Source organism: Lutra lutra, chromosome 7 (genome assembly GCF_902655055.1).
Source record: "Lutra lutra chromosome 7, mLutLut1.2, whole genome shotgun sequence".
Taxonomy (NCBI): domain Eukaryota; kingdom Metazoa; phylum Chordata; class Mammalia; order Carnivora; family Mustelidae; genus Lutra; species Lutra lutra.
Window position 1 is genome coordinate 50,538,487 of NC_062284.1, and position 25,263 is coordinate 50,563,749.

At 42.3% G+C, this 25,263-nt stretch overlaps 2 protein-coding genes across 3 annotated transcripts; one reads left to right on the forward strand and one right to left on the reverse strand.

Moving 5' to 3' along the window:
• Nucleotides 1-9,557: 9,557 nt before the first annotated feature.
• On the reverse strand, nucleotides 9,558-10,229 carry LOC125105332 (ribonuclease pancreatic). Its single transcript, XM_047738716.1, has one exon. The coding sequence runs from the start codon at nucleotides 10,212-10,214 to the stop codon at nucleotides 9,759-9,761; it is 456 nt and encodes a 151-aa protein (XP_047594672.1). The 5' UTR covers nucleotides 10,215-10,229; the 3' UTR covers nucleotides 9,558-9,758.
• An 11,680-nt stretch (nucleotides 10,230-21,909) lies between these two features.
• On the forward strand, nucleotides 21,910-24,730 carry LOC125105335 (epididymal secretory protein E3-beta-like). Of its 2 annotated transcripts, none has more exons than XM_047738728.1 (2): nucleotides 21,910-22,137; nucleotides 24,077-24,730. In XM_047738728.1, the coding sequence occupies exon 2, from the start codon at nucleotides 24,103-24,105 to the stop codon at nucleotides 24,538-24,540; it is 438 nt and encodes a 145-aa protein (XP_047594684.1). In that variant the 5' UTR covers nucleotides 21,910-22,137; nucleotides 24,077-24,102; the 3' UTR covers nucleotides 24,541-24,730. The 2 variants fall into 2 exon arrangements, with proteins under 2 accessions (XP_047594684.1, XP_047594683.1); XM_047738727.1 differs by having other exon boundaries at nucleotides 24,085-24,730.
• Nucleotides 24,731-25,263: the final 533 nt, after the last annotated feature.

Consider the following 25,263-nt stretch of genomic DNA (forward strand, 5'->3'; position numbering starts at 1 on the left):
ATGCATTGGTTGTCAGGGTTAGAACCTGTGTGTGAAAGTACTACAGACAATTTATGAAATATCTGTGCCACCTCCAAATAAACATAGATGGGGTTGTCAAGGGAAATATGTAAAAGCCATGAGTAGAGTTTGAGGAGATGGAGAATCTTCTTGCTCCAAAGTTCCAAAAAGACACAGGGGTAAGAGAAGTAGCAGAGGCTCTGGGTTGCAGATTAACCTCAAAGGACGCCTAAGGCCAAACTAGTTCTCCTAAGAATGTCAGCAAATGCAATCTAGATGGCTCCAGGCTGGCAATGATGTGAAAGGCATCCCAAACACACACACTCAAGGTCGTTACAATGCAGCAGAAAGTGATTTTATTGCTGTGAACAGAATGCAACAAACTTGGAAGAAGTTCCAAGATTGAAAATATGGGGGCCTGGGTCTTTCCTTGTCCCTTTCCCTATTGCCCTTCTTCAAAACACACAAAGCTCCAAAGCAGAAAGGAATGCTATTTGTTTTTGTCCCCAGCTCTGGTCTGGCATCATGGCCCCACAATTCTCTCACTGTCCTCCTTCTTTCTTCTATGGGAACCAGGAAATCAACAATGAAAAAAAAAAAAAGGCAGAAGGGAGCATAAGAGAACCTGCACCAAGTGTAAGGCAAAGTAATGGGAACCTTAGTCTAATCAAACTATCCAGGAGGCTGATCTGGTACTGTTTAAGTGTACAGGAAGCAGACTATTGGGAGGGTAACCTCGCTGAAACTTGTTACATTTAACAAGGTAGAACCAGTTCTGGAGTGTAGCTTTGTAGCGGCAGTCACACTGTCCCTCCAGAGTGACAGCAGTAAGTCATGTTAATATGATTCGCACTCCAGTGGCAGTTTTTCTGGCCAGTCTGTCTTGGGCAAAAGACAGGTAGCAGCCGCGTTCTGGAAGGGGTCGTGCAGAAAGGTGTCTGAAGGTTTACAGGTCTGAGTATAGTTATTGGCCCCATGCATTTCCGTCTTGCATTGGACAGGACCTGCTCTTATATGCTGAATTTCAAACCCTTGAACCCTTTCAGGTTTGGAGGCCTAGCAGCAAGTGCAATGGCCTCCATGATCCCAGCAGCACCCGGAGGAGAGGAAATGGTCCCAGAAGATCCAGCATCATCTCTTCTCTGTGGGAAGAGGGAAGAAAGTAAGAGAACGATAGTAGTAGAAGCAGTAAGAGCAAAATTATCATTCACAACCATTTAGATCTTCATCGAGCCTTTCAAGATTTCTTTTTTTTAATTTTTTAAAGATTTTATTTATTTATTTGACAGACAGAGATCACAGGTAGGCAGAGAGGCAGGCAGAGAGAGAGGAAGGGAAGCAGACTTCTTGCTGAGCAGAGAGCCCAATGTAGGCCTCGATCTCAGGACCCTGGGATCATGACCTGAGCCAAAGGCAGAGGCTTTAACCCACTGAGCCACCCAGGTGCCCCCTTTCAAGATTTCTTAAGTCCATTTTTTTTTTTTTAAAGCATCATCATTACAACATGAGTTTCACAATTCTATGAAGGTCCTAAAGCCCAATGAGGAGGTATGTGAGTTACAATGATCTTTCCTCTGACTGGCAGATACCATTTTTCTCTTTGTCCTGTGCTTATGGGTCCAGAATCTTGCCTCTTCCCTCCTCCCTCCTGGATAATTTCTCCTCCATCTATTTAACCTGGGCTATCTGGCCATCATCACGGCTCTACTCTCCCCAGCCCCCAGGCTTCTCCTCTTACCAGGTCTCCTTGGTGGGGGTCCTGCTGAGGACAGAGGCAGTGGTTAGTCCCAGGCCCAGAGACTTTTGTCTGCTTTTCCCCTGCCAGGTATGCCAGCATGGCCTGCCTGCAGCAGGGAAGGGTTCTGAGCCCTAGGAAAGAGGAAAGGGAAACCTAGGGCTTGGAAGATACCCTTCTTGTGCACAGTGTGGATGAGACTCACACCCTCCAACTCACTGTTTAAAGCCAGTATCCCCGCAGATGCAGGAAGACCAAACCTCCTTAAAGGAACAAAGAGAACTGATAACTTCCTCAAAGAAATTGTGAGGAAATGGTGACTTCCTTATACGGGTTTGGTGCTTCCTTCTCCATAGAAAGCTTTAGTGTTTTGAACCTCTATGCTTTCCGTTCTTTAGGAGAAAACACTCAATGTAGATTTGATACAATATTTGCTAGGTACCTGGTAATGTTCTGAATTGCAACAGCAGACTCCAATGAATTATTGATTTATGGGTATATCGTTGGGCCAGTCTTTCTGCTACTCATGTATATTGATGTATCTGATCCCAGATCCCAAGTTGTGCCTCACTCTCCAGAAGAATGCTTATCTCCAGACTTTTCAAGGACCTCCCAACAAGTGTCAGGAAACCCCTTAGCTTCCTTTCATGTGTGTAAGTTGTCCCTTATAGATCCACAGGGCAAGAGGGCAAGGCAGCTTTGGGAATGATCCCCTACTTTCTCCTCGGGCTGCTCTCTAGACTACAAAGCTTTCCTTGCTTTAAATCCAGTGTCTCAGAATTTGGCTTGCTGCACTTTGGGTACACGGACAAGTTGGAGTGTGGCAACAGAGACCCATGGACATGAAGGAGAAAGGCCAGTTTAGGGTATTTGCCTCTTCGGTCTGTTCTTGCTTTTCCACTGGTGCTGTAATACACTTACTTGGAATCTTTTTGTTTTCTGGAGGGCTCACAGAAATGTCTCCTACAGAGACTCCCCTGCCTCTAGCCTCTTTTCCTTCCAATATGTTTTACACATCCCTTCCAGATTAGTACTCCTTGAGCATCAATAGAATAGGGGAACACTCTTGCTTTTAATGTCTTCAGTTATTTACAGGATAAAAATGATGTCTTTCAGAGCAAAATCACAAGATACAAGGTTAATATACACAAATCAATTGCTTTCTTAGGTACCAGCAATGAACAATTGAAATTTGAGAAAAAAATTTACATATGCACCAAAGAGAAATGAAATATGTAGATATGAATCTACTAAAAAATGAATAAGATCAATATGAGGAAAACTACAAAACTCTGCTGAAGGGGTTCAAAGAAAATCTAAGCACAGAGGAGATCATCTTTGTTCATGCTGAAGGAAACTAGGCTCTGTGAACCCAAACTGTGGCTCTTTGACACAAATAATATTTTGTACTTAAGGCAGTTAAGAATCCATAAATGCAGGAAAAGCTCTCCTTTTTTGCCTGAAGGCAGGAAATAAATTCTTTTCCTGGAGACAATGTTACCAGCCAGAGGTGGCACCAGAGGAATCTGAAACAGACCTTGTTATACTAATTCTTTTCTTTCTAGTTATTTCTTCCCCATTTCCTACCCATAAACAAAACCCCTTTATCCTGTCAAGTCTCCAAAATGTATTGTGTCTTTGTCAAAAGGGTATAAAAGCTTCCAGTGCTGGTTGCTATTTCAGGTCTTCATTCCCTTATGGAGGCTCCCATGTACATGTGAAAATTTAAGCGAATTTGTATGCTTTATTCTCACTTATCTCTGTCAGTTCAATTTTGAGACCCAGAGACCATAAGAGAGCTGAGGAGATGGTTTCTTCTCCTACAATGATATTATGCACTGTCCAAACCCATAGGAATATATAATGCAGAGAATTGATCATTATTAAATTGTGGACTTTAGTTAGCCATCATCAAGACTGGCTCATCAATTATAGGAAAAGGACCACCCCAAGGAACATGTTGATAACAGGAAAACTGTGGGCTGTGTGGGTAGGAAAGCGGGCAAGGGAGAAGCACAAGAGAATTTTCTATTCTTTCTACTCAATTTTTCTGTAAACCTAAAACTGCCCGGAAGAATTAAAGCTACTTAATTAGAACCAAACCAAACCAAACCAAGCCAAACAAGCTGTCTCTGTGCCTAGCCCTCATGTATCCTATTCTACAGCCACAGTCCCCCTTTTCTCACAAGTCCCTTCTCTATCAAGTCCCACAACTTGATAGCACCCTGAGCCCACTAGCAGAGGTTAACAGTATCAGATTATCCCTGTGCGTAACTTGAGTTCCCAACCTGGCCCCTCTCATCAGAAGTGCCTAAGAGACTTTTAAGAAGACCTAGATTCCAGGCCTCCTGAAACAGTCTCTTCGAGAAGGAGGTCTTTTTGGCATGTCTGTGTTTGATGAGCTCCATGGTGAATCTCATATCCATTCCTAGTGGAGAACCATTTTTCTTAGCTGACACTGATTTTCACCCAGTGTCCAAGTTCCCAAGACTGGCCTTCTACCTGATTTCTGAAACAAAGTTTCTACTTTTCAACTGCCATTCAACAGGCAGTTGAATGGCTGTCTGCTACCAGAAGTAAAGTGCAAGACAGATTGGGGAGTACACAATTGGAAGAGTCTACCTCTGCTCGTTATCTCTCTTAAATGATCCCAAATCTTACAAATGTAGTGGAGGAATAATATCCATTCCTTCTACCCTTCTATGTCCTCAGCTGGGACCCTATAATAAAAACAACAACAACAACAACAACAACAACAACAACAACAACAACCAGATTAACAAGAGAACAGAATTCCCATTTATTTCACATAGGTTTAAGGTGTGAGGAGAACCTTCCCAAGGAAATAAAGCCCTAAAGAAGTGGTTAAACCTGAGTGTGTGTATGCTAGTTTTGAAGAAAAGTGGAAAGTGGTGGAAAGATGCGCTAGAATAAAAGGTACAAGGTAAGTGTAGTAAGTGGGGACAACTTAGGAAGACGTTTGTTCAGATGTCACTCCATTTTTGCAGGTAATGACACTCCTTTCCTTTGGGTGTAGGAAACCCTCTCCTAGGAGGGTTTAATGACCTGCTTCCAGAGAAGGTCAGTAAGTCTTTCCTGTACCTGTCCTTTCTCAATTTTCTTCAACTTAAAAGATTGAATTTGCCAAGTTGCGATATTCTGTAATAGCATGTCCTGAACTCTGTCAGAAGCTGAGTGTGATGTGAATGGACCTGGCGGTTGGTTTGGTCCTTGGTCTAGAACCACAATCCTAAAGCAAGTTCAGGGCATTTGATGTGTCCATTGTGTGGTCTCTGTTGCAACACGCCTGTGTCTTTGCCACACTGCTGCCTGGCTGGAAGGGGATTAGTTCAAAGGCCCGCTATTTGGGCTGTTTCTTTCTCTAGACTTTTATATGCTTGCTGACTGGGAAAGTAATGGTGCCAAATTCTTGTCACTGAAAGAACATTAGCATCTTGAATCATACATGATATCAGCCATATTCAACCTCTTAGAACACTCCGTCTTCCCTGGTTGCTGAGATCTTTCTGTGTCAGGCACCTGACATGAGTGGTCAGAATAGTGAGTCAGAGACTAATGCTACCTGATGAGCTCCACGTTCCTTTTAAGGTTTAGTTTCATTGTTTCTGCAGAGCTACAGGCCTGATTGTCAAAATGGCTGACACTGAGGAACACTGCAGGAAAGTAAGTCAATAGGCTTCAGATAAAGTGCGCCTACTGTGTACCGCGAACTCTCCATCACAACGGTGGTTAGTTGTGTGGAAGGCGGGGTTGTGTGCTTCTGTCTGCTGGGCTGCTGCAGGGTGACAGGTGGGGGTGTCCTGGTCAACTCAAGGTTTCATCGCGGTGGTACTTGTAAGTTTTCTTCCTAACGTCATTGTCTGGACTTTCTTTTACCAGGATCTTCCTTATCGACTGAGAAGGGGCTGCAGTGAGGTAGTCCCTTTGACTTTTTCCTTTATATCTATGTATGCCTTGCACAGGCAAATGGTAAACGTAAATGCAACACTGAGAAATAAATCTGGTAAAAAGGATGTTTTCTTTTGGTCATTGTTTGTTAGGCCCCAGTTTTCTTTTCCAGACACAGTTCAGTTTTTTTACGTCCCTTCACAGTCTTTATCTATTACACAGATTTAAGTATTAAATGTTATTAATATATTCGATGGAATATGATTCAGCTGTCAGAAACATGAAATCTTGGCATTTGCAACAACTGGATGGAACTGGAGGATGTTATGCTAAGTGACAGAAGTCATTCAGAGAAAGACAATTGTCATATGATCTCACTGATCTGTGGAATTTAAGACACAAAGCAGAGGATCATAGGGGAAGAGAGGAAAAAATAAAACCAGAGGAAACCAGAGAGGGAGACAAACCATACAGACTCTTAATCATAGGAAACAAATTGAGGGTTTCTGGAGGGGAGAGGGGTAGAGGGATGGGGTAACTGGGTGATGGACATTAAGGAGGGCACATGATGTAATGAGCACTGGGTATTATATGAGACTGATGAATCACACTGATCTGTACCTCTGAAACTAACAATAATTGTATGTTAATTAGATGACTTTAAATGAAAAAATTTAAAATAATAATAAACTAATATATTATTACCAAAAATAAAAATAAAAATAAAAGTTTATTGACAGGGCACCTGGGAGGCTTAGTGGGTTAAATGTCTGCCTTGAGCTCAGGTCATGATCCCTGGGTCCTGGGATTGGAACCCCTGGTCTTGAGTGGTCAGGCTCCCTGCTCTCTGATTCTTTCTTGTCCTCTGTCCTTCCCCCTTGCTCACAGGCTCTCTCTTTCTCAAGTAAATAAAGAAAACATTAAAAAAAATGAATTAACATGTATACTGGTGCATGTGTTTCTTTCCTCTTTTTCCATCGCAGATAATAACATTTTATATGCAATGTTGTACAGTATTTCCTCTTTCCCACTAAGAATATATTTTGGACCTATTCATGTCAGTAGCAAAGGTGTATTTGGTTCTATTTGCATAGTATTCTGTTGTAAGGATATGCATGATATTTTAATCAGACCCACGTTCAGGACATTCTGTTTTTTTTTGCCAACTCTTACTAGCATAAACCAGTTAGGAGGAATATACTGGACAAAACAGCAGCCCAAAGGCCCATGGATTTATCTGTAGTGCGTGTGCTGTCCATAAGTCTCTCCTCTGTGTGCTCCCGATCTTCCCTGGAGATAAGTTCTGAAGCTCCCGCATTAGTGTGGGTTCCGGGGACTGTGGGTTGACAACAGGAAACCCTTCCAGATGCACTTGCTGTTACCAGATCTAAAGAAGCCTAGGAAAAGTGAACATTCTGGGCACAACTGAGTAGTTTTTTAAATTATGATTATGATTATGATTATGATAATTTTTTTGTAATAGGTATCTGAGAAGTCAGTATCAATTGGATTAGACTTTGGTCTTTTAATACTGGAGACAGTTAAAATAATAGCCATTTTAGTATACGGTGGACAAACTAAGGTACTAGGATGGACAACTAACTTATTTTTACACTTACTTGGAACATATTGTGGAGTGGATTGAAAGTTCCCATTTGTAAGACAATTTATCAAAATTGCCTCACTTAACCCTCACACCAGACTACAAGGTAGTTCTGACTCTCCCCATGCTAGAGATTGTCCTGAGGCCCAGACAGTACGGTGATAGCAAGGAGCAGCAGAGTCCTGAGGGGCTACTTTCAAGCTCCAGTGCTCTTCCTTGGGCACTGCTTCTCAGAGGGAGGCAGGGTGCGATAGGTTTAAGGTCAGTTCTGCCCATGCAGGCTGCCTCTGAGTCTCATCTCTAAGAAGGGTATATCATCCAGACTGAACTACCTGGCTTGTCAGGGTTTTGTTTCCTAGGTAGTTATGTTTCCTTAACAAGATGTATTTGTAGAATGTGACAGATGGAACTAGCCTCTGTTCCAATGGTTTTCTCAACTTTCACAACCCTGTCATCTCCAGGTGCAAGCTATGTTTATTTTTTTTCTGTTTTTATTTTTTAATTTTTAAAGATTTTATTTATTTATTTGTCAGAGCGAGACAACACAAAGCAGGGGAAGAAGCAGGCAGAGGGAGAGGGAGAGGGAGAAGGAGAAGCAGGTTCCCCACTGAGCAGAGAAGCCAAGGTGGGGCTCCATCTATAACCCTGGGATCATGACCTGAGCCAAAGGCAGACGTTAAAGGTCTCAGGTCATGATCCCAGGGTCCTGGGATCGAGCCCTGCCTCAGGCTCCCTGAGAGCCTACTTCTCCCTCTCCCTCTGTTGCTTTCTACTTGTGCTCTCTCTCTGTCAAATAAATAAAATCTTTACAAGAAAAAGAAAGGAAAAAGAAAAAAAATGAATTGAGGAAAGAATTGACGGTTTGACATCTCTGTATGTCTAGGCTGCCTGAAGGAATTTCAGGAGTGCGTGGATGCTGCAAAAACCACAAGCTCTGGACATCACATTACTGAACTTAAATAAAATATCAAGGCTGACATGGAGTGTACCCGCCATTCCTAAAAGCCCAAGAGACGAAGGTAGAATTCTGGAAAAGTGAAGCTATGCTTCCTGTGAGAAAAAATGATTTTCCTCCATCTCCTGAGTGATTTGATCAGTGAACTTTCCAGAACAGGAGGTCAACAGAACCAAGGGAACTATGTACCCTATTCTGCCATCCTTTCTGATCTTGTTTCTCAGGTCTCCCTAGACCTACTTCTTGGTGCCATATCTATAATTACCTCTAGCTTACCTCTTATTTTTAGACATTTACTTATTTATTTGAGAGAGAGAGAGAGAGAGAATGTGTAAGCAGGAGAGGGTCAGAGGAGAGGAAGACTCCAGGCAGGCTCTGAGCTGAGCACAAAGCCCAGACGGGACTCAATCCCAGGAACCTGAAATCATGATATGCACTGAAATAAAGAGTAAGCCCCTTAACAGGCTGAGCCACCCAGGTGCCCTCCTCCACCGCACTTAAGAAAAGGGAGACTGCAGGATTTTCTTCCTGAGTCCACTGTGGTGAAGAAAGAATAAGGACTGGAGGCCAGGAGACCTGGGGTCTAGTCTCAGCCACTAAGAAGCAGCAACCATGAGCAAGTCTCTTACCCTTTCTGAGATTCAGGCCATTCCTCTGTAAAAGTGGAGATTACATTATCTCAGGGATGGCAAGTGGAACACATACATTACCTCCATCCTGCCTTCAATGGAGGCTACTCTTCAACCACATCACTTATTAAAATTTTTTTCTGCAACGTTCTAGGCAGGCGTTTCCCATGAAAGTGGATACAGAAGTCAAAATCTACTTATTCTCCTGCAATTTAATAATCTCTACAGACCCCTCTAGCTCCTAAATGGAAGGTTCTGACTTTCCAACTAAGAGATGGCCATTTTTGTGATCTGGTAATAGCTCACTCAATAAAAGGAAAAGGAATATTTAGGATCATAATTTCATCCCCATCTCCTCCCAGCCAGGGTCTGAGCAGGGTCTTCTTGAGGTCACCCTGTCCTTCCTTCCATGCCAGAGAGTTTGGTATATGAGCTCGCCCTCCATCAGCTCACCCAGCAGGACAGTCCCAGATTGTAGCTCCCTTTCAGCTCAAATAGCCCATACTTAACAGCTTCATATTAGACAGCAAGGCATCTCTGAGAAAAGGAATGATCTCAGGTCACCGAGAACCAAGAGTCAGGAGCAAAGGTATGTAATGATTCTATTCCACGCTTATGAAATCTACCCAGATTTACAGTTCTCACCCGAGCAGGAACACAATCACACGGACAGTACCAGATGGCGACAGCTTCAGAAATCCCGGTGGTTGCAACTGTGTTTTATTGAAAAAGTCCAGGAAGTGGTTTACACGGGGCCCCTTTACCCCCCAAACCATGCAGGGGCAAGCCCTGGGTAGGAACACATTTATGTTTGGGACAGGAGCCCTGGCTGGAGTTCTTTCTCTCAGAGCCAGGAAGGGAGAGGGGAGAAGCAGGTGTCACAACAGGGAGGTGGGGCATCTCGCTGCTCAGGCCTCAGGTGCAGACCTACACAGAACCGTCAAAGTGGACTGTCTCATACTGTACACACTCACAGGCCACGATGATGGATTTCTGTAGCTGCTGGGTCTTGTAGTCGCATTTGGGGTATTTGGAGCCTTTCTTCAGGTGGCAGTCGGTGATGTGCATCTTGGAGCTGCTTTGGTGGCAGTTGGACTGCCCGTTCTTGCAGCGGACATTTCCCTGGAAGCAGATGACCTGGACATCTGGCAGAGGCTGATGGATAAATGTGATGACCGGCTTGCAAAATCCAACTGTCCTATTCTGGTGTTTCATCATTTCGTTGCAGTAGCTGGAGGTGACGGTGGAGGTGTCTGGGTCCATGTGCTGCTGCAGGAACTTCTCAGCCTGCGATTCCTTGGCCAGAAATGGCTGGACACAGCCCAGCACCAGCAGCACCAGGACCAGTGGTAGGAAGAGGATGAAGAACCTCTCCTGATCCATTGTGGTCTCACTCCTCTGGAAGAGCCTAGCCAGGAAAGGGAGAGAGGAGAAAAAACATTGCCTTAGAAAGAACCCGAGCTCCTACATGTGGCCTCCCTGGCTCACACTCTCCCTTTTGGTCAGCCAGAAAGCTACCCTTTCTCCTGTGCAATTTTCCAAGGAATGTGACAGTTACATACACTCTTGTCCGAAAGCATTCAACTCCCACTAGCTGCAGAGAGGTGGGTGTTTGCCTCTGGGTGGTGACCTGACAGTGAACTAAAATCCTGCAGTCCTGTGTCTGAATATTAGAGATTTAAAAATTTAAAATACATTTGAGGGGGCCCCTGGTTGGCTCAGTCTGTTAAGTGTCTGCCTTGGGCTTAGGTCATGATCTGGGAGTCCTGGGATCGAGTCCTGTCTCGAACCCAGCTCCCTGGTCAGTGGGGAGCCTGCTTCTCCCTCTCCCTCTGCTGCCCCTTTTGCTTGTGCTTTCTATCCATCCCTGTCAAATAAATAAATAAATAAATAAATAAAATCTTAAAAACAAGACAAAAAAATAAAATACATTTGAAAAATTAATATATTTATACCCAGTGCTCAAGGGGCTTACTAGAAAATCCTTTTGAATAAACCATGAGCTGATCGTCATTCCTGAAATACCACATGACCTGCAGGATCATGATGGACAGAGCGAGGCCTGTTTTCCTCCAACACAAGGGCAACAGCCCAGTGTCTAACACCAGCATCATAGAGGGATGCCAGTGTATTCCCAAGAGCAATGCCTCCCTCCTCCAGCGCCTTTGGTTCCTTGCAGCCCACATGCTCCATCCCGATATTGGTCCAGCTCAAGCTTTCTTAAGTGCTAACCTCAGCCACCTTGGTCCCTCCAATCAATGCATAATAGAAGGAGTCCCTGAGACCATCTCTTCAGCCACTGACCTGGATCTCTAGCTTGTTCTCTAGGACAGAGCAGAAAGCCAGTCTCTGTGATCCCCTGATCTCTGGGGAGGGAATCTTATACAGATTACAAAGGGGCTTGGCTTCCAAGGAAAGATAGGTGGGAGGAGCATCTTGGTTTCACTTTAGTGGGAACCAAGGACCTGTGAGGAAGGAAACATTGTAGGGAACCATCCAGGTCACTCTTTTTTCAGGACTGCTGGGAAGGGTGAGTCTTGTTTATAGTATCATGTGAACCTCATCTCTCTGCTGGTTCACAAGGAGCAACAATGAAAGTCATTATGGTAATGATGCCTGAACCCTGGAAAGTCATCTTCATCTCGGGGGGGGGGGGGCATTTGCATCAAACAAATAGCTCTTGCAGGTTTGCAAAGGACACATAAACGTGTGATTTACCAGAGCAGCAGGGAAAGGGAGGTATTCTATCTCCATAGGAGTCCTGGCCTGGCTGGAATTCCAATAGCACCTTTTCTGGGGGCGGGGGCTAGTGGGGCGGTCATCCAGCTGCCTGCAGCTGGAAGACTGGGCAGACCTAGGTTCTGGGAGGGGGATGTTTCCTGGGCAGGGAGAGGAGGAGACCTGTGACCTCACCCAGTGTTGGCCACTTCAGCTCTCCTGCATGTGGAAGGTGGGTGTGTGGCAGTTCTTGGCCACAGCAACCACTCCTAGAAGGTCAGAGTGGAGGAGAGGAACTAAAGTCAAACGAAACCCCCAAGGGATGTCAGGCTGGCTCAGTCACCAGGGCATGAGAAAAATCTTATGACTTTGCTTCTGTATCCATGTCCTGAAATGGCGCCCTGGGCTTTTTACTTACTGAAAGTGGCAGCTGGAATGCTGAGGGAGTAACCTGACCATGTGAATGGCTTTCCCCCTCTTCAGCATGTCATAATCTTAATTGAATACACTAGCTCTGATTTCTCAACACGCCAACATAGAATTATTTACCCTGGCACTTGGAAATGAAGATAAAATAAGGGATGCTGACAAAACAATAAAATAAAGCAAAACCTAATGGAGTTCATGACTTCATTAAAGCAGCCTCCCACTAAAAAAATTTCTAAGCATGGATTTCAGGTTACTGAGAAAAGCTACTCAGTGGAAATATGAAATTCAGGAAGGAATAAAAAAAAGATGATGATACATATGTGGACAAATAAAAGGTGTTTTGACTATATAAAGCCATAATACCTTGTTGAGTTAAGAAGATAAAATTAAAATATATGTCAGGAACATAACTTGGAAGTGATGTGAATTGCCAAGTGTTCAAGAGATGACTAAAAGTATTGATTAGACTTTTCTATGTTTAGTATGCAGTTGAGAATTTCTGAGATAAACAATGAAAAGAAGGGAAACACAGGGTTTGAATTCCAAACTAGCAGAGAATAAGTAGACTGTGGATCAGTTAGGAGAGTCTAGTTGTGCTGCAGTAACAAACAATCTCAAAATTTCAGTAGTTTAAAGTTTCTTTCTCATTCCTGCTATATATCTATCTTGGTCCAGCCTAGGGGCTCTGCCTGCTATTGTCACTTGGGAAAACAGGCTGACACAGGCTTCATCCTTCATCTTGACACACACTGTCATAATCAAAGAGGCAGAGGAAAGAACATAGCACTGGGATGCCCAGGTGGCTCAGCTGGTTAAGCATCCTGCTCTTGATTTTGGCTCAGGTCATGATCTCAGGTCATAGGATCAAGCTCTGAGTTGGGCTCTGGGCTGAGCTTGGAGTCTGCTTGGGATTCTCTTTCTCCCTCCTCCTCTGCCTTTCACCCACTCACTCTCTCTGTCTCTATTTAAGTAAATAAGTAAAACCTTTAAAAAAAAAAAACAGCACCCCAGAGGACAGCTCTTAATGCTTCTGCTGGAAGGGACATATGTCCCTTCTATTCACACTTCATTGACCAGAGAAAGCCTCATGGTCACATTTAAGTACAAGGGACAGAGAAATAGGATCCTTCTAGGTGCCTGGAATGAGAGAATTATTTTGAACAGCTTTAATGTCTGTCAGAGAATGACAGACAATTAGACCATTAATCCAAAAGAAGGGAAGAAAGGATAGGAAATAGAAATGCCAGACAAATGAGACTAATAGGAAAGGCAAAATAAGGTAGGATAATAATAAAATAATAAAAATAATGAGGAAAATAAAAATGAATAATTATATAAATGGACTAAATGGTACAGTTAAAAGACAAGATTGATAGAAAAAAATTGGCACTCTTTCTCTATGTGCATATATAGAATATATCCACACACTATGTGTATATTTATGTACACATAATACATGTAAGATATCTATATGTATATACATATACATATAGATAACTTACAATTTTTAAAAATATTTAAGAAGGTAATATTTTATTAGATGATGAGATGTGATAATCAGGAGATCAATGGATTATTTGCTGGAGTACTTTCAGAGCACGCTTATTCCAATAGGTTGAAGAGAAAGTCAGAGTGAAAGAAATGGAGTTAACAAGGAGGCTGACAGTGACGAGATGGAGCAAATTTGTGCACTAGCATGATGGGAGTGGCTGGGGAGAAGGTGACATGAAAGGGTGCACATCTTGAGGAAAGCGTCAGTACGGGAGAAGACACTGAAAATACAGTACAGAGAGAGAGCATAGCTCCAGGAAGAGGGCTGACATGGGTAAAGGAACAGGAGACTGTCTTGTCTGTGAGGATGGTGGAAAGGGGGAGGTGGATACCAGACAAGGAAAAGGATGCAGCTGAGAAACAGTGAAGTTGACTAAGAATATGAGCAGCAGAAGAATGTCCCTTCCAGCAATGGGATTTTCTCCAAGCAGTGAGACTTGAGTCTTGTTTGCCTCAAACCCCTGTTTTAAAACTGGGTTCTGAGAATGCCTGCATCATCTCTGTTGTCCTCTAGGTCATGGGGACAGTTATCCAGTGTAGACTGAGTCTGTGAGCCCTTACTGAGAGACCTCATTTCCCATACATTAAATTACAGTTGCAGTATTTATCTTCATTACACAGATTAAATATGATATCAATCTCTCAAAATTTCTCTCAAGTAGTTTGACATACATCACAGTTGTCATTTCCTTAGGCACATATGTTGTGATATTCATTTCCATAATCTGCTCTTGAGAATTTGACTAGAGTCTAAAGAGTGAGGAGACCATATGTATTAGTTGCAGCTTCATGACTGGTATGTTATGATCAGGAAAATTTTATCACCTCTCTGGACCTCAGTTTCATCATCTATAAAACGCGCAAGCTGGATGATTGGCAAAGTACTAATAAAAGAGAATTTAAATGCATAGTGACTGGAGTCTGTTTGGACAGGGCTGTGGAATCAGTTCACCTTTTTAATTATTCCTGCAACACTGATTGGCATTTTTCTGGATGAGAGCAGATGAAATACCCAAAAGTCCTGCATTATGATTTTATAATTTTTTTTTATTTTTTATAAACATATATTTTTATCCCCAGGGGTACAGGTCTGCGAATCTCCAGGTTTACACACTTCACAGCACTCACCATAGCACATACCCTCCCCAATATCCATAACCCCACCCCCCTCTCCCAACCCCCTCCCCCCATCAACCCTCAGTTTGTTTTGTGAGATTAAGAGTCACTTATGGTTTGTCTCCCTCCCAATCCCATCTTGTTACATTTACTCTTCTCCTACCCCCTCAACCCCCCATGTTGCATCTCCTCTCCCTCATATCAGGGAGATCATAGGATAGTTGTCTTTCTCCGATTGACTTATTTCGCTAAGCATGATACCCTCTAGTTCCATCCACGTCGTCGCAAATGGCAAGATTTCATTTCTTTTGATGGCTGCATAGTATTCCATTGTGTATATATACCACATCTTCTTTATCCATTCGTCTGTAGATGGACATCTAGGTTCTTTCCATAGTTTGGCTATTGTAGACATTGCTGCTATAAACATTCGGGTGCACGTGCCCCTTCGGATCACTACGTTTGTATCTTTAGGGTAAATACCCAGGAGTGCAATTGCAGGGTCATAGGGTAGTTCTATTTTCAACATTTTGAGGAACCTCCATGCTGTTTTCCAGAGTGGTTGCACCAGCTTGCATTCCCACCAACAGTGTAGGAGGGTTCCCCTTTCTCCGTATCCTCGCCAGCATCTGTCATTTCCTGACTTGTTAATTTTAGCCATTCTGACTGGTGTGAGGTGATATCTCATGGTGGTTTTGATTTGTATTTCCCTGATGCTGAGTGATATGGAGCACTTTTTCATGTGTCTGTTGGCCATCTGGATGTCTTCTTTGCAGAAATGTCTGTTCATGTCCTCTGCCCATTTCTTGATTGGATTATTTGTTCTTTGGGTGTTGAGTTTGCTAAGTTCTTTATAGATTTTGGACACTAGCCCTTTATCTGATATGTCATTTGCAAATATCTTCTCCCATTCTGTCAGTTGTCTTTTGGTTTTGTTGACTGTTTCCTTTGCTGTGCAAAAGCTTTTGATCTTGATAAAATCCCAATAGTTCATTTTTGCTCTTGCTTCCCTTGCCTTTGGTGATGTTCCTAGGAAGATGTTGCTGCGGCTGAGGTCGAAGAGGTTGCTGCCTGTGTTCTCCTCAAGGATTTTGATGGATTCCTTTCTCACATTGAGATCCTTCATCCATTTTGAGTCTATTTTCGTGTGTGGTGTAAGGAAATGATCCAATTTCATTTTTCTGCATGTGGCTGTCCAATTTTCCCAACACCATTTATTGAAGAGGCTGTCTTTTTTCCATTGGACATTCTTTCCTGCTTTGTCGAAGATGAGTTGACCATAGAGTTGAGGGTCTATTTCTGGGCTCTCTATTCTGTTCCATTGATCTATGTGTCTGTTTTTGTGCCAGGACCATGCTGTCTTGATGATGACAGCTTTGTAATAGAGCTTGAAGTCCGAAATTGTGATGCCACCTACTTTGGTTTTCATTTTCAATATTCCTTTGGCTATTCGAGGTCTTTTCTGGTTCCATATAAATTTTAGGATTGCTTGTTCCATTTCTTTGAAAAAAATGGATGGTACTTTGATAGGAATTGCATTAAATGTGTAGATTGCTTTAGGTAGCATAGACATTTTCACAATATTTATTCTTCCAATCCAGGAGCACGGAACATTTTTCCATTTCTTTGTGTCTTCCTCAATTTCTTTCATGAGTACTTTATAGTTTTCTGTGTATAGATTCTTAGCTTCTTTGGGGCATTCTTTGGTTAGGTTTATTCCTAGGTATCTTATAGTTTTGGGTGCAATTATAAATGGGATGGACTCCTTAATTACTCTTACTTCTGTCTCGTTGTTGGTGTAGAGAAATGCAACCGATTTCTGTGCATTGATTTTATATCCTGACACTTTACTGAATTCCTGTGCAAGATCTAGCAGTTTTGGAATGGAGTCTTTTGGGTTTTCCACATATAGTATCATATCATCTGCGAAGAGTGGTAGTTTGACTTCTTCTTTGCCAATTTGGATGCCTTTAATTTCCTTTTGTAGTCTGATTGCTGAGGCTAGGACTTCCAGTACTATGTTGAATAGCAGTGGTGATAATGGACATCCCCCTGCTGTGTTCCTGACCTTAGCGGAAAAGCTTTCAGTTTTTCTCCATTGAGAATGATATTTGTGGTGGGTTTTTCATAGATGGCTTTGATAATATTGAGGTATGTGCCGTCTATCCCTACACTTTGAAGAGTTTTGATCAGGAAGGGATGCTGTACTTTGTCAAATGCTTTTTCAGCATCTATGGAGAGTATCATATGGTTCTTGTTCTTTCTTTTATTAATGTGTTGTATCACATTGATTGATTTGCGGATGTTGAACCAACCTTGCAGCCCTGGAATAAATCCCACTTGGTCGTGGTGAATAATCCTTTTAATGTACTGTTTAATCCTATTGGCTAGTATTTTGGTGAGAATTTTTGTATCTGTGTTCATCAAGGATATTGGACTATAGTTCTCTTTTTTGATGGGATCCTTGTCTGGTTTTGAGATCAAGGTGATGCTGGCCTCATAAAATGAGTTTGGAAGTTTTCCTTCCATTTCTATTTTTTGGAACAGTTTCAGGAGAATAGGAATTAGTTCTTCTTTAAATGTTTGGTAGAATTCCCCCGGGAAGCCATCTGGCCCTGGGCTTTTGTTTGTTTGGAGATTTTTGATGACTGTTTCAATCTCCTTACTGGTTATGGGTCTGTTGAGGCTTTCTATTTCTTCCTGGTTCAGTTGTGGTAGTTTATATGTCTCTAGGAATGCATCCATTTCTTCCAGATTGTCAGATTTGTTGGCGTAGAGTTGCTCATATTATGTTCTTATAATTGTCTGTATTTCTTTGGTGTTTGTTGTGATCTCTCCTCTTTCATTCATGATTTTATTTATTTGGGTCCTTTCTCTTTTCTTTTTGATAAGTCTGGCCAGTGGTTTATCAATCTTATTAATTCTTTCAAAGAACCAGCTCCTAGTTTCGTTGATTTGTTCTATTGTTTTTTTTTTTTTTTTTTTTTTTGGTTTCTATTTCATTGATTTCTGCTCTGATCTTTATGATTTCTCTTCTCATGCTGGGTTTAGGGTTTCATTCTTGTTCTTTCTCCAGCTCCTTTAGGTGTAGGGTTAGGTTGTGTACCTGAGACCTTTCTTGTTTCTTGAGAAAGGCTTGTACCACTATATATTTTCCTCTCAGGACAGCCTTTGTTGTGTCCCACAGATTTTGAACCGTTGTGTTTTCATTATCATTTGTTTCCATGAATTTTTTCAATTCTTCTTTAATTTCCTGGTTGACCCATTCATTCTTTAGAAGGATGCTGTTTAGTCTCCATGTATTTGGGTTCCTTCCAAATTTCCTCTTGTGATTGAGTTCTAGCTTCAGAGCATTGTGGTCTGAAAATATGCAGGGAATGATCCCAATCTCTTGATACCGGTTGAGACCTGATTTAGGACCGAGGATGTGATCTATTCTGGAGAATGTTCCATGTGCACTAGAGAAGAATGTGTATTCTGTTGCTTTGGAATGAAACATTCTGAATATATCTGTGATGTCCATCTGGTCCAGTGTGTCATTTAAGCCTTTATTTCCTTGTTGATCTTTTGCTTGGATGATCTGTCCATTTCAGTGAGGGGAGTGTTAAAGTTCCCTACTATTATTGTATTATTGTTGATGTGTTTCTTTGATTTTGTTATTAATTGGTTTATCTAGTTGGCTGCTCCCACGTTAGGGCATAGATATTTAAAATTGTTAGATCTTCTTGTTGGACAGATACTTTGAGTATGATATACTGTCCTTCCTCATCTCTTATTATAGTATTTGGCTTAAAATCTAATTGATCTGATATAAGGATTGCACTCCTGCTTTCTTCTGATGTCCATTAGCATGGTAAATTCTTTTCCACCCCCTCACTTTAAATCTGTAGGTGCCTTCAAGTTTAAAATGAGTATCTTGTAGGCAACATATAGATGGGTTTTGTTTTTTTATCCATTCTGATACCCTGTGTCTTTTGATTGGGGCATTTAGCCCATTAACATTCAGGGTAACTATTGAGAGATATGAATTTTGTGCCATTGTATTGCCTGTAAGGTGACTGTTATTGTATACTGTCTCTGTTCCTTTCTGATCTATTACTTTTAGGGTCTCTCTTTGCTTAGAGGACCCCTTTCAATATTTCCTGTAGAGCTGGTTTGGTGTTTGCAAATTCTTTCAGCTTTTGTTTGTCCTGGAAGCTTTTAATCTCTCCTTCTATTTTCAATGATAGCCTAGCTGGATGTAGTATTCTTGGCTGCATGTTTTTCTCGTTTAGTGCTCTGAATATATCATGCTAGCTCTTTCTGGCCTGCCATGTCTCTGTGGATAAGTCTGCTGCCAATCTAATATTTTTACCATTGTATGTTACAGACTTCTTCTCCCAGGCTGCTTTCAGGATTTTCTCTTTGTCACTAAGACTTGTTAATTTTACTATTAGGTGACGGGGTGTGGACCTATTCTTATTGATTTTGAGGGGGGTTCTCTGAACCTCCTGGATTTTGATGCTTGTTCCCTTTACCATATTGCGGAAATTCTCTCCAATAATTCTCTCCAATTCTGCTCCCCTCTCTCTTTCTTCTTCTTCAGGAATCCCAATTATTCTAATGTTGTTTCATCTTATGGTCTCACTTATCTCTCGAATTCTCCCCTCGTGGTCCAGTAGCTGTTTGTCCCTCTTTTGCTCAGCTTCTTTATTCTCTGTCATTTGGTCTTCTATATCACGAATTCTTTCTTCTGCCTCATTTATCCTAGCAGTGAGAGCCTCCATTTTTGATTGCACCTCATTAATAGCTTTTTTGATTTCAACTTGGTTAGATTTTAGTTCTTTTATTTCTCCAGAAAGGGCTTTTATATCTCCTGAGAGGGTTTCTCTAATATCTTCCATGCCTTTTTCGAGCCCGGCTAGCACCTTGAGAATCGCCATTCTGAACTCTAGATCTGACATATTACCAATGTCTGTATTGATTAGGTCCCTAGCCTTTGGTACTGCCTCTTGTACTTTTTTTTGTGGTGAATTTTTCCGCCTTGTCATTTTGTCCAGATAAGAGTATATGAAGGAGCAAGTAAAATACTAAAAGGGTGGCAACAACCCCAGGAAAATATGCTTTAACCAAATCAGAAGAGATCCCAAATCGTGAGGGGGGAGGAAAGGGATAAAAGGAGGTTCAGAAAAAAAAAAAAAAAGAAACAATTAAAAAAAGAAAACGAATAAAGAAAAAAAATATATATATTAGATAAACTAGTTAAAAAACGTTAAAAAAGAAAAGGGTAAAAGTTAAAAACAGTTTGGCAGAAGAAGAGAAAAAAAATTGAAAAAGAAAAAAAAATTAAATCAACTGCAAGGCTAAAGAATCATGGGGAGAAAGCCATGAGTTCTGTGCTTTGCTTTCTCCTCCTCTGGAATTCCGCTGCTCTCCTTGGTATTGAAACTGCACTCCTTGGTAGGTGAACTTGGTCCTGGCTGGGTTTCTTGTTGATCTTCTGGGGGAGTTGCCTGTTGTAGTGATTCTCAAGTGTCTTTGTCCCAGGCGCAATTGCACAGTCCTTACCAGGGGCTGGGCTGAGTAATCCGCTCGGGTTTGCTTTCAGGAGCTTTTGTTCCCTGAGCGCTTTCAGTAGAGTTCTGGAGGGCGGGAGTGAAGATGGCGGCCTCCCGGTCTCCTGCCTGGAGGAGCCGAGAGCCCGGGGCCCCACTCCTCAGTGCGCCCTCAGAGAACAGCGCCCAATTACTCCCGTCACCCTGGCCTCCAGCCGCGCTCCGAGCTGACCGAGCCTGCGACCGGTTCAAGGTAACCCCGAGCTGAGAGCCCACTCCTCGGCTCTGTCTCTATAGCCGGCTTCCCTGTTCTAATACCTGTAAGCTCTGCAACACTCAGACACCTCCGATCCTTCTGTGACCCTGCGGGACCTGAGGCCACGCTGACCCCACGTAGGCTTCACCCCGGTTAAGCCTCTGGAGTGATGTCCCTCAGCGGAACAGACTTTTAAAAGTCCTGATTTTGTGCTCTGTTGCTCCGCCGGTTGCCAGGAGCCGACCCTTCCTCCTGCAGTCTATCTTCCCGTTGCTTTGGATTCACTTCTCCGCCAGTTCTACCTTTCAGAAAGTGGTTGATTTTCTGTTTCTAGAATTGCTGTTCTTCTTCTCTTTGATCTCCTGTTGGATTTGTAGGTGTTTGCAATCTTTAGATAAGCTATCTAGCTGATCTCCTGCTACCTGAAGTAGTCTCAGCCTGCTACTTCTCAGCCATCTTGATTCCTCCCCCCTCAAATAAACACTTTTGCTTAAGCATGTCTCCTTACAATTTTTGACGGACACCTTCTAGGTTCATTCATTACCTCTGTAATAAAAAAAAGAGATCGAGACAAGAAAAACAAAGAGCATGCATCTCCTGTATATTGGAGATATCCAGAAAAACTGAGTAAAATTACCCCAAATGGCTGAAGGAACCACCTTCAATACCATCTTCAGCTAAGGACAATGGGAAGATGTTGGAATGAGGGTAGGGAGGCCAATTATGGAGGTTACCAGGAAAAACCCAGCAAACAATGGTAATGTTTGTTAGATATATTTAAGTCCATGGCTTCTCCACTAATAAGAGTTCCTTCCTTCCTTCCTTCCTTCCTTCCTTCTATTGATAAGAGCCTCTTGTGATTTGTAGATTCATGCTCCTCTTTCTGGTACTAAGAGGGAGATAGATACACTTACAAATGGAAATTTCCTTCATTAATGGAAATGTTCCTTTAAAAAGGCTAACTTCCACTCTGGTTTCAGAGCTTCTCCTGTGTTGGTGTTTCTTAAAAATCACCAGCTCAAAATCATCCTTATGCCCAAAGGTATCATTTGGAGTGGAAAACTCGCTACCCTTCATGACTATCCGATAATAAGGTGGCCCTGTGAGAAACTCAACCAAACTGGCTTAGGTGTACTGATCGGACACACATTGAGGGACCCCAGTCTATCCACAAATTGCACCTTTGACTACATACTCCCCCCCGTTAATGGAGATTCCACAGTTCACAAAACCAGAGGTGTTTTATTGTTTTTGTTGTTTGCGGTTTCTTTGTTTGTTTTCCACTGAAGTTCTCATTGAACATAGCCTAGTCATCTGTGGGCTTTTCCCCAGAAGATTTTAGGGAAGTGACTTTAGGAGCTAGATCTCTGATTGTTTCCTGATAAGTTCAGATTACCCGTCTCCAGGTTACCCCTCCCCAGAGCCTTGTCATTCCTCTGTACCCAAAAGGGAGGCTTTGATATTAGACACCTTTGCTCCAGGCTATTCTGAGAGGGAACTTAAGTGTTCTAGATGAGAAGACACAGAACAGGTTCACCTAGGAAGGCTGTCCCCCACCCTTGACAGGCTACTAATCAGTTGGAGTGCTGCACCTCTCACTACTATTCCTTTATTCACTGCTGCAGACTTCCTGGCTCTCTGCTCTTCAGACCCACGTATTGATTTCCTCACCAGTGACACCTGAGTGTTGGATCTGAACAGGGTGAGTTCAGTTGGGGCTGGTGCTAAACATGCATGAGGGAAAAGGCCCAGAAACACTGTGAAGTGTCTCACTGAACTTCTAGATGGTAGAGTTAAGGTTGGAAAGTGATCCAATTAGTAAGAAGCCAAGACCTGAATTCAACTCAGTATTAATCCCAGTGAAATAGTGTCTCCCTTCAACCCATCTACCCCTATTCCCACTTCTTCCCCAATCTTCCCAAGCATAATACATTGAAGCACCTTGACTGCTGGTCTTCTAACCTGGGTAGGACCTTTGGGTCAGGTACAGGGTGGCCCAGATGTGAATGTGCCTACTCTGTCCTTCATGATATAGCACTTCACACGATAGAGGATGAAAAAAATTTCCTTCTATCATTCAAGATTCTTCCACCCAGTTTAGCTTAAGTTGAACCGGACAGATTTAATAGGAGGGGGAAAAAAAAGTTTCATTATATGCATAGAGGCCCAATAATGAAATTGGGATCCCAAAGAAATGACGGAGGCAGGCTATTTTTAGACATTTTAAACAATGAGACAATAAATTTCTGAGGAATTGACAAGACAGACAAAACAAATGTTGGGGAGTGCTAATTAGTAAGGAATTCCAAGCACATTCTGGGCTGAGGTAGAAGATTAGTAAAAAGCAAGGAATTTTGTTTATATACCTTTCTTGGCTTTAAAATCCATATCACTGGTTGGGTGCCTGGCTGGCTCACTTAATGGAACATGCGACTCTTGATCTCAGGGTTATGAGCTAAAGCCCCATATTGGGCCTAGAGCTTACTTAAAAAATTATAATAAAAAAATAAGTAAAATCCCTATGTCTGGTGATAAGAATGTCTTTTTATTTCTTAGTACAGGGAGGGTACCATTCATCGGAGAGATTCAATTTCTGCTTTTGGGGGACAGAAGAGGGTCTGAGTGTCTTTACACTGGCTATTTTCCAAGTAGGTTCAATTCAAAATGATCCATGTGCCACTGGGACACCTTTTGGGGTGGGCTGTCCTGGGTCCCTACACCATTCTCAGAAGTGCTCTCACTTACATATCTCATTAGATTCTCACAGGTCTGTGAAGCACCTATTCCTAACTGCATTTGTGGACACAGCGCTCGGAGAGTTGAGAACCAGGTTAGAGATTCCACAGAACCAGCTGTACTCCTCATCATAACCTTTTGATTACAAACAACACTATACCCTCATTTTGACCTGAGTAGCTCTTGTGAGGGCAGTCCCAAACTTGGAACTTGATTGAACAGAACGATATTTCAAAACTCGAGTTCCTATATGATTGCATTCTGAAACCAAATCAAGAAGATTTATAATTATGATAATGTGATAAATGACCACTGAGTAGTACGTGGGTAGTCAGAAGTGATGAGAGATTTCACACAGGCTTTGGGGAAGTACTCTAAGGAAAGCAGGATCAGAGAAACACCGTTTTACAGAATCAATGTAACTGTAGCCTGGGGTTTGAGAAAACCAGAGCCTTGTTGCTTGGAAAATCACCCAAGTCTTCACCTAACTTCTTCATTCGCTTAAGTGGTGACAACCCTTTCCACTTCACAGCCACAAAGCTTAAATTGCCATTTTGTTTTACAGCCACACGCTTCAGAGAATTGATCTGGACTGTTGGACAGAGTTAGCTAGAGGGTGATGAGTTCCTCTGTTTGGGTAGAAGAGAGGCCAGACAGCAGGTGTTTGAAATTCTCAAAATAAACTTTGTCTATTTTGGACCATTTTCGTGTTTATCTCAGTCAGGTTCTAGCATAGGTTTAGTTCTCATAAATTTAACTACCTAATGAGATTTATCCTCTTCAAGCCTGGGAACAAAATGGTAAAGTTGGGTGCCAGTGTCTACACTGGCAAGAAAGGAATTTTAAGGTGCAGGTCAACTCTTATGGCAGTGTTGAGATAATGCTTTCCTCTTTCTTCCCTGTAGACCCACAGGTGGCTCTGGTGACTGAGATGGCATCCTCTCTAAAGGTCCTAGGCCCTCTCTTGATCGTGCTGTTTCCCCTAGGTGGGCTGCTTGTACACAGCCAGAACCTTTCTTGGAGGGAATTCATGAAACAGCACTACCTGAGCACGAGCTGGAAATTCAGCGACTACAAATGCAATGATCTCATGAGGGAAAGAGAAGCTCCACAAGACCGGAACTATCACATCTTCATCTATACCTTTTGGCACAAAATCGAGCATATTTGCCACAGGAAGTGGAGAGACCGTTACAGAAATGTATACATATGGGCCCAGCATCCCTTCAAAATACTCCAGTGCTACCAGGAAGGCAACCGAAAGAGCTATAGAGAGCACGGCGGCTACAGCTACATTGAATTCCACTGTGGCATGAATGGGTATGTCGATGGCATAGAGGACATCCAGTTGTTAGACATCAAAAAATAGAACATCTACCCATGTCTAGACGTTTGAGTAGAGTGTCCAATACTTCCCAGGCGGGAGCCTGTGCCTCTGTCAACAGCCCTTGCTACTCCATCCTTTGCATTTGTGTGCCAGCATTTTCCAACTACTTAGAGATATGCATCATCACATGCTTTCTTCCTATCAAAACCACTCATAGTTTCTCTGTCTGGAGTACTCCTGTGCCCTCGTGTATCTGATTTTCTGCTACAGTTTTTTAAGATTACGCTCTATATGGCTTCTCTGTTTTACTGAACCAGACATGTTCCTGATTGTGACTTTCCTTTTACTGACTGAACCTGAATGGTCTTCCTTCCCTAAATAAATTATGTCACTTTACCGTGTGTGACATTCACGTATGTTATATGTTATGTGATTGGTGGAGGTGTCCCAGGGTGTGTGATACAGATTGTGCTTGAATATGATGGATGCACAGTGTAGTTGGAAGGTGTGTGTCATTGGACTCATTCCTTAAACATGTCTCTAAGGAAACGCATGCATTTTAGATAGGTTAAGGCATTATGCTTCCCAAGGCATAATATATTAAGTAGAAGATAATCACAGAACTAATACATTATATGTCAATTTAAAAAAAGAAACAGAAAAGAATGAAGTTAATGGCAGAAATGGGGTTTCTGATAATAATCATTTTCACTAGGCAGAGGTATAGAGTGGATATGGGATGAAAAAAGGTAACCTTCAAGAATG

Coding starts and splice junctions, on each gene's coding strand:
- LOC125105335 (XM_047738728.1), top strand. CDS start 24,103: ATGGCATCCTCTCTAAAGGTCCTAGGCCCTCTCTTGATCGTGCTGTTT.
- LOC125105332 (XM_047738716.1), bottom strand. CDS start 10,214: ATGGATCAGGAGAGGTTCTTCATCCTCTTCCTACCACTGGTCCTGGTG.